This window comes from Calidris pugnax, unplaced genomic scaffold, assembly GCF_001431845.1.
Source record: "Calidris pugnax isolate Ruff unplaced genomic scaffold, ASM143184v1 scaffold155, whole genome shotgun sequence".
Taxonomy (NCBI): domain Eukaryota; kingdom Metazoa; phylum Chordata; class Aves; order Charadriiformes; family Scolopacidae; genus Calidris; species Calidris pugnax.
Genome location: NW_015090886.1, coordinates 428,556 through 447,019, shown reverse-complemented (window position 1 = coordinate 447,019; position 18,464 = coordinate 428,556). Strand labels below are relative to the sequence as shown.

Below are 18,464 nucleotides of genomic sequence, written 5' to 3'. Positions count from 1 at the left end.
CCCCCCCCCCCATCCCATGACACAGCGGGGGCAGCCACCGAGCTGCGAGAGGAGACCGGGAGCCCCTGGGGAATGGCTGGCACTTACGTGGCGTTTCACGTCATCCATGCTGAGTGCGACGCCCTTGTCCGTGTTGTTCCTCTTGTGGTTCTTGCGGCACTTCCCCCGCCGGCACAGCCGGTGCTTTATCACCTGCCAGAGCCAGGTCTCAGTAACTGTGGGGACTCACAGGTGGCCCTTCCCCGTGTCCCACACGAGCATTTCGGTGCTCCAGGATGACCTGAGCCCCCCGGCAGCCAGGGGACAACAGGGACACTCACCTCGTAGGCGTAGTCGAACAGCTCCAGCACTGTGAGGATACTGGCCCCGATGAACAGCCCCATCTGCCCTCCAATGTCACCTGCAGAGGAGAGGGAAGCCATCAGGGTGGCATGAGCCTGGTGTCCGGTGGTAAAGGAAGCAGAGAAAGGGCAGAACTCATCACCGCTGTGACTGGTGCCTGGCTGTGACTCATGGGGCCGACGTGAGACCACCTTGTTGGGGGACGCTGGCTGGGTGCTGCTGCAGAGCCCCCGGCGCAAAGCCAACACTCACCCAGCAAACCGGCCACCTCGTACGCCTTCTTCTGCTCGATGGTCTCGTAGTTCAGGGCTTCAAAGAAGATATCCAGCACCAGGATGTTCTCCCTGTGCAGGACACAAGTGGCGTCAGGCTGAGGTTTGGGATGGAGGGACACGACGCCGCCCCGTTGCCGTGGCCCCAGCACGTTACCCGATGTACTGCTCCGATTTGTTGTACTTCTTGGCCAGGTACTTGGCGGAGGCCTTGCTGGGGATCTTCACCATGGAGAGCTCTTTGCCGTAGCGGGTCACGTTGCAGGGCATCTCGCAGACGCAGTACTCATTGTCCTTCTCCACCAGGAAATCTGGGCAGGGAGATGGAGAGACAGAGAGAGGGAGATGGAGAGAAGGAGGTGGAGAGACGGAGAGAGGGAGAGAGGGAGATGGAGAGATGGAGGGGGGAAATGGAGAGACAGAGAGAGGGAGATGGAGAGAAGGAGGTGGAGAGAGGGAGAGAGGGAGAGAGGGAGAGAGGGAGATGGAGAGATGGAGAGAGGGAGATGGAGAGATGGAGAGAAGGAGGTGGAGAGATGGAGAGAGGGAGATGGAGAGAGGGAGAGAGGGAGATGGAGAGACAGAGAGAGGGAGATGGAGAGATGGAGAGAAGGAGGTGGAGAGATGGAGAAACCCAACACCCCCAGTTCAGCCCCAAGGGCCGGGCAGCCTCACCTAAGGCCGGGTCTGCACACTCCTTGTACTGCTCCGGGGTGCAATAGGGGGCATCGCCTGTGGAAGAGAGAAGGCGTTTATTCCGGGTGGGATGGGGACGGAGGGCTGAGCGGCGGGGGCCGAGCCTGCCCCCCCGGCGTGGGGCTCACCCGGCATGTGCACCATGCGGCAGTTGCAGTTCTCCACCAGGTAGCGGGTCTCGCAGTCGATGCGACAGGCCGTGATGCTGTAGGTGTCGTAAAACTCCGAGTCGCCCGCCGCGGCCTTGCAGTCGCCCCAGGGAGGCGGCAGGTAGATGAGCTGGGAGGGGACAGGAGCCAGGAGTGAGGAGAGAAGCCCACCGGCCCCCAGCGTGGTGGGGGGCAGACTCTCGTGGCATAGGCCCCCAGGGTCCCCCTCTCCATCCGCCATGGGGACAGGAGGGAGGGTTGGTGTCCCACAGCAGGGCTGCAGGGAGCACCTCAGACACCCTCAGTCCCTACCCGCTGCTCCTGGCAGGACACGAAGGTCTGGAAGCCAGGAGCCACCCCAAAACCCAGCTGGTCGATCAGCGGGGGCTCGTCCTGGCTGTGGATCTGCACCTTGATCCCGGCTTCGAATGAGGTCTCGTCTGCGGCAGAGAGAAGCAGCGTTAACACGGTGCTGTCCCCACCGAGCCCCGCTGCGAGAGGGACCAAAACTTCTCCTGCCTCCCACCCTTCCCCTGGGCAAATTCCTTCGTTCATGTGTCCACCCATTCGTCCATCTGTTTGCTACACCACGTCCTTGTCCCCTCTGACCCTCCAGCACCCGGGGAGAGCAGCAGGGAAAGTGTTTGCCTCTATTTATAAACAACTGATGGCTGCTTGTCTAAACCGCTGGGGAGTTGCCATGGCGAGGAGCAAAGACAGGGAGGAAAAAGGAAAGAAAAGGACCTGAAGTGATGAGAAATGGAAGAAGGGAACAGGAGGGAGCCTGAGGGACGTGAACCTTTGGAGTGGGGAGCTGGGGTGGAGCTCCTGGAAGGTGCTGAGAAGCACCCCAGGAGTTGCCAGTGACGGAGGGGACCTGCTGGCAGAGCCGCTGGGGCAGTGGGTTACCTGTTTCCCCCCACACTGGCAGGTACTCGTCCTGCTGAATGTCCAGCATGATCTCCAGGCCGTTGCCGGTGCCCCCCTTCATGGTGATGAGCCGGGGCTTCCCATCCTGCCCCGCGTTGAAGGTGTAGCACTTCCCATAGCGGGTGAAGACCTGCAGGAGAGGACACTGGGCTGAGGCTGGGGCCCCTCTGTTGGCACCAAACTGCTGCCGGCACCACGGCATGGAGCCAGGATGGCATCACCAGCTCCAGCCCCAGCCGTCCCTGGCCTGGGGGTATGATACGACCCAGGCTCCTGCCCTACAGGGTGTCTCTTGCTGTTGGAACCACCCTAGTAGAGAAGGAGACGTCCCCACCAAGGCACAGGGATGGGCACAAAGACACTTTGCAGATTTAGAGCACCCTGACCCCGCAGACCCCACGGCAGCCCCAGCCCCCCGAGGCGGCGGCACTCATCCCTACGTCTGCACCAGCACCTCCTCCAAACCCTCCTCCAGCCCTGCAGAGGAGGGGGATGGATGGGATCCTGACCCCCCCCGTCCCTCCTCATCCATCCCAACTCCACCAGCCGGCACGTCCCTACTCTGCTGAGCTGCTGCCAGCCCAGGCAAGGGGCATGTAAGGCCAGGGGGCTGCAGACCACACGGTCCACAGGCGACGGTGACACCAGGACGGAGGTGCCAGGTACCTCCTCTGCCAGCACAGCCCTGGGGCTGCTCTCTGTGTCCTGCCAGCGGGTCTCCAAACTGGTGCCATCCCCATCTCCAGCGAGTCGCCCAGGTGCCGGCGGACGGGGCTGAAATATCAGCCTGTCCCTGAGCGAGCTGGCAAGGAGAGCGTCCCCCATCATGCCTGATCTGACACGATGCTGCCCGGAGCTGCTCCCCGTGCCCGGCCACCTTGGGGCTACTCACCGCTGCGAAGTCGCTGGGGCCACACTCCTGGCCCCGGTAGCTGCAGCTCAGCAGCATGTCCTCCAGCTGGTGGCAAGTGCGGTTAAAAAACCCATACAAATTTAGGGGCTCGTCCTCGTCCCCGGGGCTGGGCTGGGCCAGGGCAAAGCCCAGCTCCATCCCAGGCTCGTAGTCGACCAGGGGGGCCAGGTAGAGCAGATCCTCGTGGCTGAGCTGGGAGACCCGCACACGGTTGATGTTGCAGAAGGTGACAGCGGGGAAGGTCATCTCGGGGCTGTCCTCTTCGCTGAGCAGTGTGACGTGGTGGTACTCCAGGTAGTAGACGATGCGGTCGGCCACCTGGTAGAGGAAGACGGAGAGGGAGAGGAGGAAGGCCAGTGCCCAGAGTGCCTGCCGGGCGCCCAGGCTGCCCTCCACGAAGATGTGGCTAAGCCCATGCAGGGTGCAGCTGCTGGCAAAGGCCACAAAGTCCGTGGCTGCCCCTGCATCCTCTTCCTCCTCTTCCTCCTCCTCCTGGCCGTACAGGAACTCATCTGCTCCATCCTCTCCACTCCCGGTGGCTGCAGCGTCTCTTGGTCCTTCCTCGCTGGAGAAGGAGATGGTGCAGAATATCTGGAGAGGCATTGTCCAGCGTGGAGGTCCCAGCTCCGGCGTGGGGGTCCTGGCCCCTGCCAGGGGGGTCTTCGATGGTGCGTCGGTTCCTCGGGGTGTGGGTGAGAGAGGCTGGGGGAGAGCAGGGCAGGAGGATGGGGCAAGTTCAGAGCAGAGAAATGGAGGAGGGAAAAGGAGGGAGAGGTGAGCGGGAGCGAGGGAGAGGAGCAGAGGGACGCTCAGAGGGGACGGAGAGAGGAGGGTATATGAGGAGCAGGGAGGAGGAGAGGAGGAGCGAGGGGCGGTTCTGCGGGCTCCCCAGGTCCCCCGGGACTGGCCGGCTGCGGCTGCGGGATGGAGCAGAGACGTCGCCGGCTCCAGAAGCACCGACACGTTGGGAGCTCCCGGTGCTGCCCCAGGTTCCTGAGGGGCTGCCGACTCCGGCGAACGCGGGTGTCCACGGTTGTGTGCGCAGGCCCCCAGCGTGTGTGTACCCACACCGCATCCTCCATCCTCGCTGCGGGGAGCGCGGTCCTGGCAGCCCCGTCGGCTGCTCCAGCCAGGCCCTCCCTGCCGGCTGCCGGGCTGTTTCCGGAGCCGCCATATGCCGAGCTCACGGGCTCTTCATCAGGCCAACAGGAGCCAGAGGTTGTCCCAAAATGCCTGTGACACCCTCCTGCTGCAGCGGTGCCAGTGGGGAAAAATGCCTGTGACACCCTCCTGCTGCAGCGCCCGCCCCGGCAGTGCCAACAGGGGTGGAAGGAGGCTGTGGTGTCCCCAAGCTCTCCCAGTGCTCATCCTGCACTGGCAGCACCCGTCCCCGCGGGCTCATCTCCCCACACCAGGGCAGCAGCGAAGGTGATGTCTGGAGCGGTGCCAGGTCTGTCCTCCTCCAAACCAGGGCTGGTTTTGGCAGGATTTGGGCACTGCCATGGTGAGTCCTTCTGCAGATCCCAGCCAGTGTGCAGGGTGTCACCTCATGCTCTGGATCCCTGTGGGGCACAGGGAGCCACCGCTTCCCCTGGGGATGGCGTCCAGGCCTCGTGGGGCTGAGCTGGGGCTGGGGGTCCCGTGGAGGCAGCCCCAAGGTGGGATGGTGGTGGGATGGAGCCGGTGGCCGGCAGCAGAGGTGTCTCCTCCCTGCAGCCCCGAGGTGGGATGGTGGTGGGATGGAGCCGGTGGCCGGGAGCAGAGGCGTCTCCTCCCTGCAGCCCTGCAGCAGCGCAGCCCCTTCTTGCGGTTTGCTTTTTCCCTGCACTCAGCACTTCATAAAAGCATCCGATGCGACCACAGAGCAATCTCCGGCCCCATCCCAGCACCGCAGCCGCCATCGCTGGCCCGAGGGGAAGTGGAGCATCTAAATACAGCAGTGCTTTGATGCGCAAGAGCTGGTCGGAAGGTTTTGGCCGATGCCCGGCTGTGATGAATGTGCCCCAGCCCATCGGTTTGGATGCTCTGCCTCCTTCCCCACACACACCACAGGGCCCTGGTCCCTGAGCACATCCCGGCTCGTGGACATGGGCACCACCAAACCGGGGGGACAAAAACAACCAGGAAACTTGTACAAATCTGAGGTGATACCAGTGCAACGCTATCTGCTCTATCTTCCCGAGCAAGTGGTGCTGGTGTAACAGGCAGGGCATGCACTGGGGATCCCTGCCAGGGCAGTCTCAGCCAAGACGATGACCGATGATGCGACAGCGGGTTGTCCCTTCAGGGGCCGTCCTGGGGCTCCCCAAGCTCAATATTCCCAAAGGGCCTTTGTGTAAGAGGGACGATGGCAGTTGGCACAAAGCTGGGGACACTGTCAGCACCCAGGAGAAAGGGTGGGCGACCTTGGGGACAAGTGCCAGAACCATGGGATGAAATTTCATAAAGCTGAGAGCAAGGCTGTGCCTTTTGGGAGCGACCCAGAGTCTGAGCTAGAAATTCATCCTGGGAAACGGGACCAGGGAGGTGGATCGGGTGGCTGGGAGCCACCACGCCATGGGGACCAGGTCACCTTTTGCCTTTGATGGAGATGAGCTGCAGCTGCGCTGTGGGCAGGGCTGGGCTGTAAAGGCATCAGGGCTTCACCTGGGGGGGTGTCTGGGTGCCCTGTGGGGGCAAATTAGGGGCAAACTGTGCTAATCACACACAGAGGATGCTTTTGGCAGGGAGTGAGCAGGTATGAGCTGGCTGCGACTTCTGGGGGTGGGATTTCTGGTCTTCCTCAGCCCTGGGACAGAGAGTTTCTGTGCAATGTCTGCAGGAGGGAGAGGGAAAGAAGGAAAATGGAAGAGAGGGCTGAGGGGGTTTGTTTAGCCCTGGCAGAGCACCCAGAGGTGAGCAAGAAGGAAAATGGAAGAGAGGGCTGAGGGGGGGTTTGTTTAGCTCTGGCAGAGCACCCAGAGGTGAGCGGTGCTGCCCGGGACCCCATGGGACAGTCCCTGATGGTGTGAGCGAGGGGCAGATCTGATCCTATTGGCATCAGGAGGTTTTGTGTGTCTTCTTGGGAGCAATTGCATCAGGGAGAGGGAGATGCTGTAATGAAATCACTCCATCATCAGCTGGGGCCATTAACCTGCCGTGCTCAGCTTAAACAGCTCGAGAGAGCGCCGGGGCCGGTTCCCAGCAGCGGCGAGGACGAGCGCTGCCCCAGCTCCAGTTACCACTGCCTGTCCCAGTGCCCACACTCGAGCTGGGCTGAAGGAGACTGGGGACAGGCCCAGCCAGGAGCACGGTGGCACCAGTGCCTAAGGAGCAAGTCCTGACCCCACAGCTGGGGACAAACCGTGGCCGTGTCCCCACGTTGCAGGCAGGGGGGGTGTTGTCCTGGTTTGTGCAAGTTTTTTGGAGATGCTGGAGGAGTTTTTGGGCTCGTTCCAGCTCCTCCCTTGCCGGGAGTTATTTTTACCCTCTCTCAGGTAAAGCTTTGGCAGGGGAGAGGGACGGGGGATGCTATAATTAGCCGTGACATCAGCCCCCGTGGCGGCGCGTGCTGGGATGATGCCACCACACCCTGACCCACGGGGATGCTCGATGCCCTCTCCTGCCGCGGCGAAGGACGCGGGATGGTGGAAAGAGCCTGGTTTTTCCCTGGCTCGGGCACAGTGTTTGGCCACTGTCCCGGGGTGGTTCGGCCCCACTCACTGCTTTGCAGCTCGTCACGGGCCCAGGAAAGGAGGTTCCCCGGAGCGGGGGAGCACGGAGGCGGCGGGGGGGGGAGCAGGAGGGGGATTTGACGGCAGCAACAGCACATTTCACAGCCTGTCACGCTTTAATGGCAGAGGAGATCAAAGCCGGGATGGAGTTATTCATAGAGATAAACCAATCCCCGAGGAGGCGAGGAGAAAACAACATTGCAAGCTCTGTTATCCCAGGCCTGCAAGCGGCAGCCCGGCCCTGGGGAGGCTGTTGCAGAAAGTGCCCGGGGAGCTGGACCCACTCGGGTTTGTAACCGGGCTCTGCCTGTCCCTGGCAAGAACCAACTGAGCCGTGGCCGAGCTGCCTGCGCTGCACCGGGAGGTCGGAGCTGCTGGCAGGGAGGGATGAGATGGGGTGCAACTGGGAGCACGATTTGGGGGGATGGATATATGGTGGGGCAGATGGGCAGCCCACAGCTGGGTGCATTGCACTGTAGGGGAGGACAATCAGGTTTGTGATGTGCCTTGGCACCATGAAGGCACTTTGCAGCTCCCAGAGCTGCCAAGACGGTGGTGGTGGCACCTGCTGTGCCTCCATTGCCGCTCGGGGCAGGATGAGCTGCTTTGGGTCGGCTCCACAAGTGCAGATCCCGTCCCCGACCCCGGTGGGAGGCAGAGCCGGGGCAGCCGAGCAAGGTGGGATTGCCCGGGAGGCCGGGATCTCTGCCGGGACTAATCCTGCCACCCCTTATCAGATGCTGCCACCTTGCCTCCGCTCGCTCCGCCAGCCAAGCCGGGTGCAGCTTGTGTTATCCGGCCCTTTATCCCCCAGATTAGACGCTTCACAGTGGATTAGCATGTCACATTCTAATGCAGAAAAATTGATGATTAAAAAGGAGTTTTTTCCTCTGTATTATTCCCCACCTCCGCCTCCTCTCCACCCCGTCCCCGCGGGCCCGGGCAGCCCAGCCCCAGCCGTGGGGACCAGTGATGCTGCGGCGCTGGGTGATGGGGAGCCCCATCCCTGACTCTCACTGGGAATGGGAAACCAAAGTTCCTTTTGGGACCAGGCAGGGCTGTCACGCTCTGTCCCAGCTGGTTTTGGTGGCAGGGCTCAGCGTGGAGGGAGTGGGTGCTCCAGGTCCCTGTGCCACCCTGCCCCAGGTTATCGGCTGCAGACGCGGCATCTGCAGCTCCGGACTTTAATAAAAAGCACATTATGGTGAGTAATGCGCTAAGTGGACTTCATTATGGACCCGGGGCCTCCCTGGCTCCTGTTGTTTCATATGATTTCATATCAGACGAGCCTTATCTCCTCTCCAAACACTTCCATTTAAACTCCATTAATCTTTCAAAGCTTCCCTGGTCCAGCACTGCCAAGCGCTTCCCAGCTGGGTGCCGGCGCTGCTGCCCCAAGCACAGAGGTCACCTGCAGCCCCGCTGGCTCGGGGTCCCCGGGGGGCTCAGCCGGGACCCCCCCCCAAGCTCCATGGGCTGTTGAGTGTGTATCTGTGGCTGGGCCTTTCGTTGTGCATCTCCTGTGACGGCTCCACAGCCACCTTATGCTCCCACAGCCACCTTATCCTTCTTGTCAGGGGTCTATTTACGCTCCTATAATTGAACCAGTTTGTAACACCGCGAGCTTTCTGGGTGATTTACCCGTTGGTGGTGTCCCCCTGTGCCGTGGGGGGGTCACTGGGGCCGTGCTGGCTCCTGCCCTGCCGGGACACGGAGGATGCTGCTGAAATGATGCTAATTCCCAGGCGGCTGGGATTATCCTGTGCGGACACTTATCCCACTGCTTTTCGGTGTTTCCTGTCGATCACGAATTACCCATAAGCAGGTTGCAATTTTTTCCGACATCCTTCACAATTGCTCAGGCAGTTCGTGCAAGGAGATTCAAGCCGACGGTTTTATTGGCGGCGGTGGGGGGAATTGTGCTCCTATCTGGTTTTCTTGCTGCGTTCGCTCACTCTGGCTCTGCACGCATCACGGTTTTCAAATCTAATCTAATCCAAGCAGGGTGGATACGCAGCCCCAGCGTGTTCCTGCTCTTGATGGGTCTCCCCGTCGTTTAGCCGGGCTCTGGGGCTGCCAGGAGAGCAAGGAAAAAGGGGCTTAAAATCCCCAATAAATCAGAGGGAGAGCAGGGAGCGCCCTGTCCCAGCGCTGCTCCGCACCCCGTCTCTGTCCTTAGGGCAAGAGCCTGGACATGGATGCAAAAACCCTCCATACAGCACCAAAAAAAAAAAAAAAAAGTCCAAAAAAATAAATAAAAGGTTATAATATCCAAGTGTTGGGGCTTGTATAAATAAATAAGAGCCTGAGATGGTGAGGAGCTTCTTGAGTCATGGTTGTTTCGGGAATTGCAGTGGTGCCTGCTGCTTAGAGAGCCCTGGCTCCGACCAAACTCTCTGCAGGCGATAAAACAAAGGCGTCTATAAAAAGCCAGATAAATTAAAACCAAGGCGAAAGGCCGCGAGACAGTTAATTTCCCGGATCTCCCTGTGGAGATCTCTGCCTCCTGCACGGCTCCAGATGCTCGGAGGACCTGCCTCCCTCCGCCCCGGCGTCACCCCACTTCATATCAGGGGGAGGGAAAGTGGCACCGGGAGGTTTCCTGGGCAGATTCTTCGAAATATTCACCACGGGCAAAGGTGCCATGTGCCTCCCTGCTGCTCGGGATAAAGACCAAAGGGAAACTAAAGGGGAACAATTCAGAAAAATCCCACGTTCTGGTGGTCCAGGGTGGCATTTCCAGCCTGCAGCTCCCTTGGGGGCTGCTGTCCATGGGGCACACGTGCCCAGGGTACCCTGTGACATTCTTGCCCCCATTGCGGCCGGATAGCACTCGAAAGTCTCCTCATCTCTTCCAGCAGCCACAGATGCCATTAAAGCTTATTAATAATAATTAATAATTCATTTGTTAATGATTCTTTATGTGCAAAGGCATTGCAAGAGGAGCAGGAATGGCCTGAGGTGCCTCGGAGCTGCTCCAAACTCTTGGCATGACATGTCTGGGTGTTCAGAGCACGGCTGCGCTGCTGTGCACGGGGGCTCTGGGCGTGCTGCTGGGGCTGGACACTGTCCCTGGGCAGGGCCAGGGACTAAATGACCCCCAACTGGGCCTGGTCCTCATCCTGCGTGTCATAGAATCATAGAATGGTCAGGGTTGGAAGGCATCCTTAAAATCATCCTGTTCTCCCCCTGCCCTGGGCAGGGACACCTCCCACCACGCCAGGTTGCTCCAAGCCCCCTCCAACCTGCCCTTGAACCCCTCCAGGGATGGGGCAGCCACAGCTTCTCTGGGCAACCTGGGCCAGGCTCTCACCACCCTCACACCAAACAAGTTCTTCCTGAGTTCTCATCTCAATCTCCCCTCTTTCAGTTCAAAGGCATTACCCCTCATCCCATCACTACATGACTTTGTAAAAATCCCTCTTTCAGTTCAAAGGCATTACCCCTCAGCCTACCACTACTACATCCTATGCCCTTGTAAAAGTCCCCCCCCGCACCACTTTCCTGGAGCCCCTTGAGGGACTGGAAGGGGCTCCAAGGTCTCCCCGGAGCCATCTCTTCTCCAGGCTGAACCCCCCAACTCTCTCAGACCCCCCTCCCAGCAGAGGGGCTCCATCCATGGATCATCTCCGTGGCCTCCTCTGCCCTGCTCCAACAGCTCTGTGTCCTTGGGATATTGGTGGCCCCAGAGGGGGAGGCAGCACTGGGGGGTGGGTTCTCCCCAGAGGGGGACAGAAGCCCCCTCCTCACCCTTCTCTCTCCTCTCCTAATCACCTGCCGGGGCCCGGGGGGGCCACCCTTCTCTCTCCTCTCCTAATTGCCTGTCGGGGCCGGGGGGAGTGATGTTGTTCAGTGCTTAGAGGTTGGAGGCACTAAATGATTTCCCTGCTCCGTTGCAGAGCTGCTAATGAAGCGGCTGCGAGGCACGGGCACGCGTTGGCCTCCCGCGGGGCCGGGCCCAGCGCCGATGTCCTCGGCCCCCTTGTTCCTGACCCTCTTCTGCACCAGTGTGGCCAAGACCATGGTGGCTCAGTGGCCCTGCTCCCACGCAGCAACGGCACCGGGGTCGCACCGCGGCATCGCTGTCCCGCTGCACAATGAGTGTGAAATGCAACCAGCTTCACACGAGAGCTGCCATCTCCACGTGAGCGTCAGCACGGGGTGAAAAAGCCCCGAGCAGCCGAGGGACCCCCATTCCTCCCGCCTGCACCCTGTGGGCAGCCAGGTCTGGAAGAGCTTGGATGGAGCTGGGGAAAGGAGGCAGCCGAGGAGCAACACTCGCCGGCGTCTCCGCTCCGCGCCCGGGGGCTAAACGGCTCACGGCTGCTTTCTGGATGATTTCCTTTCAGCAAAATACCGTGATACTTGAAAGTCTCCGAGCTGCAGATGAGCTGGCAGAGTCGGGGCGCTCCCGACCCGCTGTGCTTCCCGGGAGAGCCCAGTCACCACCAGCAAACAGCTCCGGTCCCGTCCGCGGCCGCGGTCCCATGCCTGGCTGCTCCTCTGCTCCATCACCTCCAATTATTTTGCACCAGGCAGCCCATGTCCCTCTGGGTTTGCTCCGTTTGTCTGGAAAATGAAGCCACCTCTGGGGTCAAACGATGCTGCTGTTCGACAGCAGAGAGAGGCCGAGGCGGAGGGTGATCCCGGCCCCGGGGAGCGCCGCCGGGATGCCGGAGGTGAATCGCCGCTCAGAAACAACAGATACACGCGAGCAGTTTCAAACGCTTATAAGTTATTTAGGAGCCCATGTGCCACTTTAAAAAGTGATTTACATAAATCACTTGAATGCCTTACAGAATTTGTAAACGTGCCGGCTCCACTGGGCACTGTGGTGGGAGCCACCGGGGCTCGGAGTGCTGCCGGGGACCGGCCCCACACCAGGAGGGGCCAATGGCCATCCCTGCCACCCACACTTGGTCCCCAAGTTGTTTTTCCAGAGCCAGATGGGCCCAGGAGGTTTGTTTATTAACTGTCTAAAGCTTCAGGAAATATCTGGGTATCAGCAATTCCCGCTCCCGCTCTCTCCAGCTGTGTTGGAGATGCTTTTCACTCCAGCTCTATGATTATCCACTAACGCTGCGCCGCGGGGAGCTCTGCTCACCGAGGGGCTCCTGAGCTTGTGACTGCTGCAGCTCCGAGCGGGGCCACGGAGAGCCATGGACCGGGCACCTGGGCCCCTCGGGGGGTGCTGGGGTGTGGGTCCCGTGGGGCTGTGGGTCACGGCAGAGCAGGGAGACCAGCAGCATCCCCTGGTTGGCCACCCCGAGACCAGCAGCGTGCCCCATTGCACAGAATCACAGAATTATCTAGGCTGGCACCTAGAATTATCTAGGCACCTCTCCCTCCGAGCTCCCACAGGCACTGGAGGACACCCTGGCACCCATCAATATGGGGGATTTCGACAACACGAGGGGTATTTGCAGGGGGAAAAGCCACGGTGCTGCTGGAGTGGCAGGAGGTGATCCCTAGCACACACCAGGTGGGCTAAGCAGGGGGTTCAGAGGGGTGCAGATGGGCTTTGGGGGTGCAGAGGGACATGCTATGGGGTTTAGCAGGGTACAAGGGGCACAGTGGGGTGTAGAGAGGCATGGCAGGATCTGGTGGGGTTCCGAAGGGCACTGGGGAGGCTCAGCAGGGTGCAGTGGGGTATAACAAGATGCTGCTCCATTCTCCATCACAGCAGCTCCTGCACCGCTCCGGAGATGGGAGGAAGGAGGAGAGGAGGAGTGTGGTCAGGGTTCGCTGGGGCTGCTCCAGACCTTCCCTTGCTCTTTGTGCACTTGGTATTTCCAGGGCAGAGGATGCAGAATGCAATGAAAGAGGCACGTCAAACTCAATTCTCCCTAGTGCCAGCTCAGCCCCGGAGCCTCATGGAAAAGGTCCAGAGGTCTTAATCCTCTGCAGTTTATTGAGAATGTCCCATGCGCTCGGCCCCAGGGCTCCCGGGCCAGGCTCAGCCACCGTGCCCTGAAGCAGGACAGTGACAAAGAGATGGGGACGTGGCTCTCCCCCGGGATGGGCTCGCAGGGTGTCAGAGGGAGAAGCTGCAAATGCACATTGCACCGCGCCAGGACAGCATCACCCCTGGCTGCACCGACCCTGAAAAGGGGCTTCACAGGCACAGGGCACCGTCCTGAGGTTTAATGCTGGTTTTACATGGGGCAGCCCCAATTCCCATCCCATAGGCCATACTGGGACGTGGAGAGGAAGCTTATCCTCTGGGTTTCTGCTTTTTCCCTGGGCTGGAAAGAAAAATAATGGGTTTTAGAGCCCAGGGACAGGACTCCTGGGCTTTTTCCTCGCTGGGCGAGGAGCAGATCCATGGGGGACGAGCAGGGCTCCAGGGGCTCTTTGCCAGCATGGGGAGGGAGAGGAAACGCAAGCTGGGAGCTGATGGGGCTGCGCGCTCCCGCAGAGGAGCGAGGGCTTGAACTTATAAATAATGAAGTAGCAAGCGCGAAACATTGATCTCTGCTGCTAATGAGCACGTCGGGGAGCGCAGCCCCAAAACAGAAGGGTGTGATTTCCCCCTCCCTGCAAAGGGGAACCGGGCAGCTGCCTCCTGCCCACCCCATGCGTGGTCCTGTGGGTGCGAGGCTCTGGACACAGCCCCGGTGATGGGGACATCCTCAACCTGTGCCCCTCAGTCCATCAGCCCTGAGCAGGGTCAGGACTTGCCCCTCAGCCTTGTGTTTGCCCCTCTGGGCTTCAAGGCTGTGCCAGGATTTTGGGATGGGGGAAGGAGACAGCTGCACTGCCCTGTGTGTCCTCCTCCCCATCCTGGACCTCTGTGGTGGGGGAGCTCTGGTGGGTGCCAGACACCTCCGCGGTGCTGGAGGGGCTGTAAAGGGCCAGGGCAGAGCTGGGGTGGCCAATTGTGTCCCCCTGGGTCTTCTTTGAGGGTTAAATCCCCCATGTCTGAACCCGGCCGGCTCCACCTCTGTCCCTAGAGCACCCCTGCACACGGCTGCTGCCGGGGAGCCCCCAGCCCCTGTGGTGGGTGGAGATGGAGGGGGATGAACAATGCCAGGGAGCCCCTGTTGTGTCCTGCTGATGATGTGCGATGGAAGAGGAGGTGGGAAAAGCCCATATAATCCCAGGATGGGCTTCCCCACGGCATCCGGCACGAGCCCTGTCTGCCAGGGGATCCTGTCCTGGCTGCAGGGCAACGCCGTACACTGGGGTGAGGGGTGCTGGGGTGCTCCTGGGTGGGTGCATGGTGGGGGGCACACAGACAGCGCATCCAGCACTGGGGGGGCACCTGGACTGCTGCTGCTGACCCCAGCAATGCTCCCCCTGCATCCGGCAGTGCTGGGGTGGGGGGTGGGGGGGGACACACAGGCAGGGGGCAGTTCCTGCCGCCTTATTGTCACCCCGGATATTTCGGTGATGGCAGCCCCTCATTTGCATTCGCCGCGTCTCCCCCGAGCCTTCCCTTCTGCCGGGGACAGATAAGGCGGCAGCCGTGGCGTGTCGGGGCCGCGGTGCTGGCGGCAGAGCCACGGCTCTTCCCATCGCCTCCCGCGCCGGCCGGCATCAGCATCAGCATCAGCATGCAGCCAGCATCGCATCGCCCCGCCGCCCGCTCGCCCCCCGCCAGCCCCACGGCCCCACGGCTCTCCCCACCGGCCCCCGCACCCCACTGAAGCGGCTGCAAAGGGGAGAGGACCGACACACATCCCAGCCTGCACCCAGGCAGCTCCCCCTGCCCTGCGGGGTCTGGGCCACCCAAAAATCCTCCCTGGCAAGTCCCCCCCCCAGACACGGCATCTCCTCTCCATCAGCGGGAGGAGAAGGGCAGCACCGGCTGCAAAAGCACCCGCTCAGGGCATCCCACTGCCTGGACCGTGCTTCCCAAAACACAGAAGTGAAGACAGCCCCTTCCTGGGGTTGGGGGACCCCCGTTGGGGATGGTGGTGGACACTGGGTCCCCGCCACCCACCAGCCCTGACCAGGGCCACCAGGCCCAGGGCAGCGCCGAGCCCGGCTCAGCCCAGGCAGACTGGTCCGAACTGGGAGCGGCGAGGCGGCAGGAATTAACCCATCAAACAAATTCCTCCAAAGGTTTCCATGAGCCCCGGGACCCCCACACAGGAACGGGGCAAAGGTTTCCTCAACAGCTCAGTGAGACCTGGGGGGGTGCTGAGACCCCGGGCACAGGCAGCACCATCCCCAGCCCCACCACGCACAGACCTGCCTGGGCCAGGCTGCACGGGGAATCCAAAGAGCAACATAAATATAGCACAGAGCCAGCTTTTTCTAATCAAATCCATTAAATCATCCCAACCTGCTTGCAAGGAATAATCCAGGCAGGAATAACAACCCAGCTGTGAGTCTGTTTTGCTTTTGCCGTTGGAGGGGATGCAGAAAGCAGGGTATTTGGGCCCTGACAGATGAAGGTAGGGAGAGGAGATCACGGCTCCTGAGGATGCTTCGGAGCAAAAAACACGACCATGCACTGGGAAGAGCCCGGCGTCAAAACCGGCTGGTGGCTACCGGGACGCTGGGACCGGCCCCGCTCGCCAGCCCCAGCTGGAGAGGATCCAGCCCCCTCCGGGCTGCAACTTGCCTCCATTTAACACAACGCCTCATGGCTGACAACAGAGAACTGCTCTATGTAAAGAGCCTGTCAAAGGAATTTAATGCAGATGACTAAAATCACCCAAATTATGCTGGGATCCGGGCAGCAGCCCCACGGACGCCCAGCCGGTGCCTCGGCACGCTCGGTGGCTGCATCCTCGCTTGGTGTGGGATACAAGAGGGACATTCCTCAGCTGGGGACGAGGATGGGGACCCCAAAAAGCGCAGACCCACACGCTCCACGCTGGAACCAGCTCAGGAACAGCCACCCCGGCTGCCGAATTTATTAGGCAGCACCCGAATAGCCGGCACTGTTTCATTCCCAGCTGGATGGGGGAGAGGCAGGCGCAGGGGGATAAAGGCTTTATTGTCCGCTGGATCCGGGCACCAGCACGAGACGCAACCTCTGTGGTGGGGCACAACGCCGTGCCATGCCACCGGGACCTGCCTTCCCCAGGGATTTGGGGGCTCCCTCAGGTCCCCACTGGCCATCGCCATGGCTCTCCCTGCATTTCCACTGGTGCCTTCTCACCACGGGGCAGTTCCCAGCGTGAGGTTTCCAGCCCGGCATGCACAACCCTGCTTTGCCCAGGAGATCCCGGGGAGCTTTGCCCTCATGGGAGCACCCTGTGCGGCTCCTGGGGAGTACCTGGACCTCTAAAAACCAGCAGCATCCCCCGGCATCCCCTTAATGAAGATGCTGCTGGTCCTTTCCAAGCTGAAAGGAGGCAAGAGTGGCGACAGGCAGACAAACACCCTCCTCGCATTGAGGAAATGTGGCATTGGGCCGGGGCCGCGGGGGGCACTCACCACTTTGAAGTCTTCGGGGGTGCATTGCTCCCCGCGGAAGAAGCAGGACAGCAGCATCTCCCGGATGTCATGGCCAGCCCGGTCATAAAACTCCAGCATGTTGAAAGGTTTGGGCTTGAAGTTTCGGAAGTTCGCCTTGTCCTGCAGGATTTCCAGCTGCTTCTCGTCAGCGGTCTGTGTGTCCGGGATCTCGTATCTTAGGGGAAAGAGCAGGCAGAAGCTCAGGTCTGATCATGGCAACTGCTCACATGAGCTACTCCTGCTCTGACCCCAGCGTGGCCTCAGCAAAGTCTCAGACACTTTGCATGTGGCATTTTTAGGGTATTCAACAGCACGACGAGGCCCAGAGGCACATGAGAAGCGGCAGGAGGATGGTGAGGGTGAGGAGAAGCTGGGCAGTGGCAGTGTCCATGCACCAAACCTGTCTCACTTGCCCCAGAGCTGCTCCTGCAGCACCAGCCCTGGTTGAGGTCAGACCAGAAGCCTGGCCTGTGCCCCTTGGCGGCAGCGCAGCTGCAGGCAATGGCCTCACTGGGATGTGGGCTGAGTGTGCTGGGTCTCAGCCCCCACTCTCATGGCTGCAAATCCCTTCCTGGGGCATGAGCAGGGGCAGTGGTGAAGCCCCTTGGCAAATGGCACGGGCAGGGAGTGTGCCTGGCTGTTGGCACCAGGCTCTTGGCAGTGGCTCAGCAGCACCAAGGAGTTGCTCCAGCCATGGGGCTGGGGAGGGTGGGCGAGGGGCTGCCCGTGACCCCTGCCACTGCAGGGTCCCATGGCTCAGGGGATGGCACCGATCTCTGGTCCTGGTGCATGGCTTTACCTGCTGGCATCCCTGGTCTCACTGGTGTGTCAGGCACCCAGGACATGGTGTTGGAGCTGTGCGTGTTGGATCTGCCCCACAGCCATCCCAGGGTCATCTTGGCCCTGCTGCACGTGCTGTGCACCAAGGACAGGAGCCACGCATGCCGCATCCGGCCAGGGCAGCTTCATCATGGAAGCAACGTGCCCAGGAGCAGTAGCAGGACCTGGTGGCTCCTCGCTCTCGGCTGCAGGCAGTGTCACGCAGTGGCCGCATCCAGCTGCAGAGCTGAACTAACTCAGCACCCGCTTCCTCATGGAGACTAAGGAGATGCCGCCCACACCAGTCATGGAGTGCACTTCTCCGGTGCTCTCTGCCCCACGTGGCGTGGGGCTGGTGGAATGGCTGGGGCCACACGCAGTGGCTTGCCCTGGCACATGGAGACATCACCTGGGACCACCTCCGAGCACCAGCACCCACCTGTTATTGAGCAGGGCGAGGAGCTCGCCGGCGTGGTACAGGTCATTCTTGGTCACCCGGCTGAAACGGAACTCGTTGAGGTTGCAGAAGGTGACGGCGGGGAAGGTGAGCCTGGTGGCCGCCACCTCGTCCAGCTTGGTGACGTGGGGGTAGAGGAAGTAGTACTGGATGCGGTTGGTGCAGACGAGAGCCAGCAGCGCCAGCGAACCCAAGAAACACAGCGCCCAGACCACGCGCTTCAGCGACAGCCGCTCGTAGGAGAAGATGTGCGAGAGCCCGTGGAGGGTGGAGCTGCTGGCGAAGGCCTGGATGCTCACCGGCTGCCCGCTGTCCACCTCCTCCTCGTCCACCTTCAGGTCCATCATGGTCCGCGTTGGCACCCCGGGGTGGCCACTCTGCTGAGAAGGGAGCCCATGGGGGTTTGGTGGCCTCGCGGGTGCTGCCACTCCTGGCCCGTGGCATCCCTGCGTGGGGATGCACCCGGCAGCCCTCGCACGGGGCAGATGCTTTGCTGTGCCCAGCTCTCCCCCCCAAGCCTATATATGTAGATATTTATACACACACACATACATGTGTGTATATATATATATATTTTCACACATACATGTGTGTGTATATATATTCATACATATGTGTGTGTATATATATATGTTCATACATGCATGTGTGTATATATATGTGTATATATATATCTATTTGGGTGCAGCCTCTTGCATTTCCTCCCCTCCCGCCTCCTCTCTGCCCTCCCCATCCCATGGCAGGACTGGGGTGCTGTGC

The 18,464-nt window shown here is 60.9% G+C and overlaps 1 protein-coding gene across 2 annotated transcripts in view; it reads right to left on the bottom strand.

Moving 5' to 3' along the window:
• The window catches only part of ASIC1 (acid sensing ion channel 1), a 20,895-nt gene extending 2,809 nt beyond the window's left edge, over positions 1–18,086 (bottom strand). Inside the window, exons 1-10 of one of the 2 annotated variants that reach the window (XM_014947495.1) lie at positions 17,688–18,086; positions 16,409–16,604; positions 2,369–2,519; positions 1,772–1,899; positions 1,439–1,589; positions 1,290–1,346; positions 772–925; positions 595–686; positions 321–400; positions 88–192 (exon numbers count right to left, since the gene is read on the bottom strand). In XM_014947495.1, coding sequence (XP_014802981.1) covers positions 88–192; positions 321–400; positions 595–686; positions 772–925; positions 1,290–1,346; positions 1,439–1,589; positions 1,772–1,899; positions 2,369–2,519; positions 16,409–16,604; positions 17,688–18,052 — 1,479 coding nt within the window. In that variant the 5' untranslated portion in view covers positions 18,053–18,086. Of the gene's footprint in view, positions 1–87; positions 193–320; positions 401–594; positions 687–771; positions 926–1,289; positions 1,347–1,438; positions 1,590–1,771; positions 1,900–2,368; positions 2,520–3,281; positions 4,500–16,408; positions 16,605–17,687 lie in introns of those variants that run through there. The other variant, XM_014947494.1, reaches the window with a different exon arrangement.
• Positions 18,087–18,464: the final 378 nt, after the last annotated feature.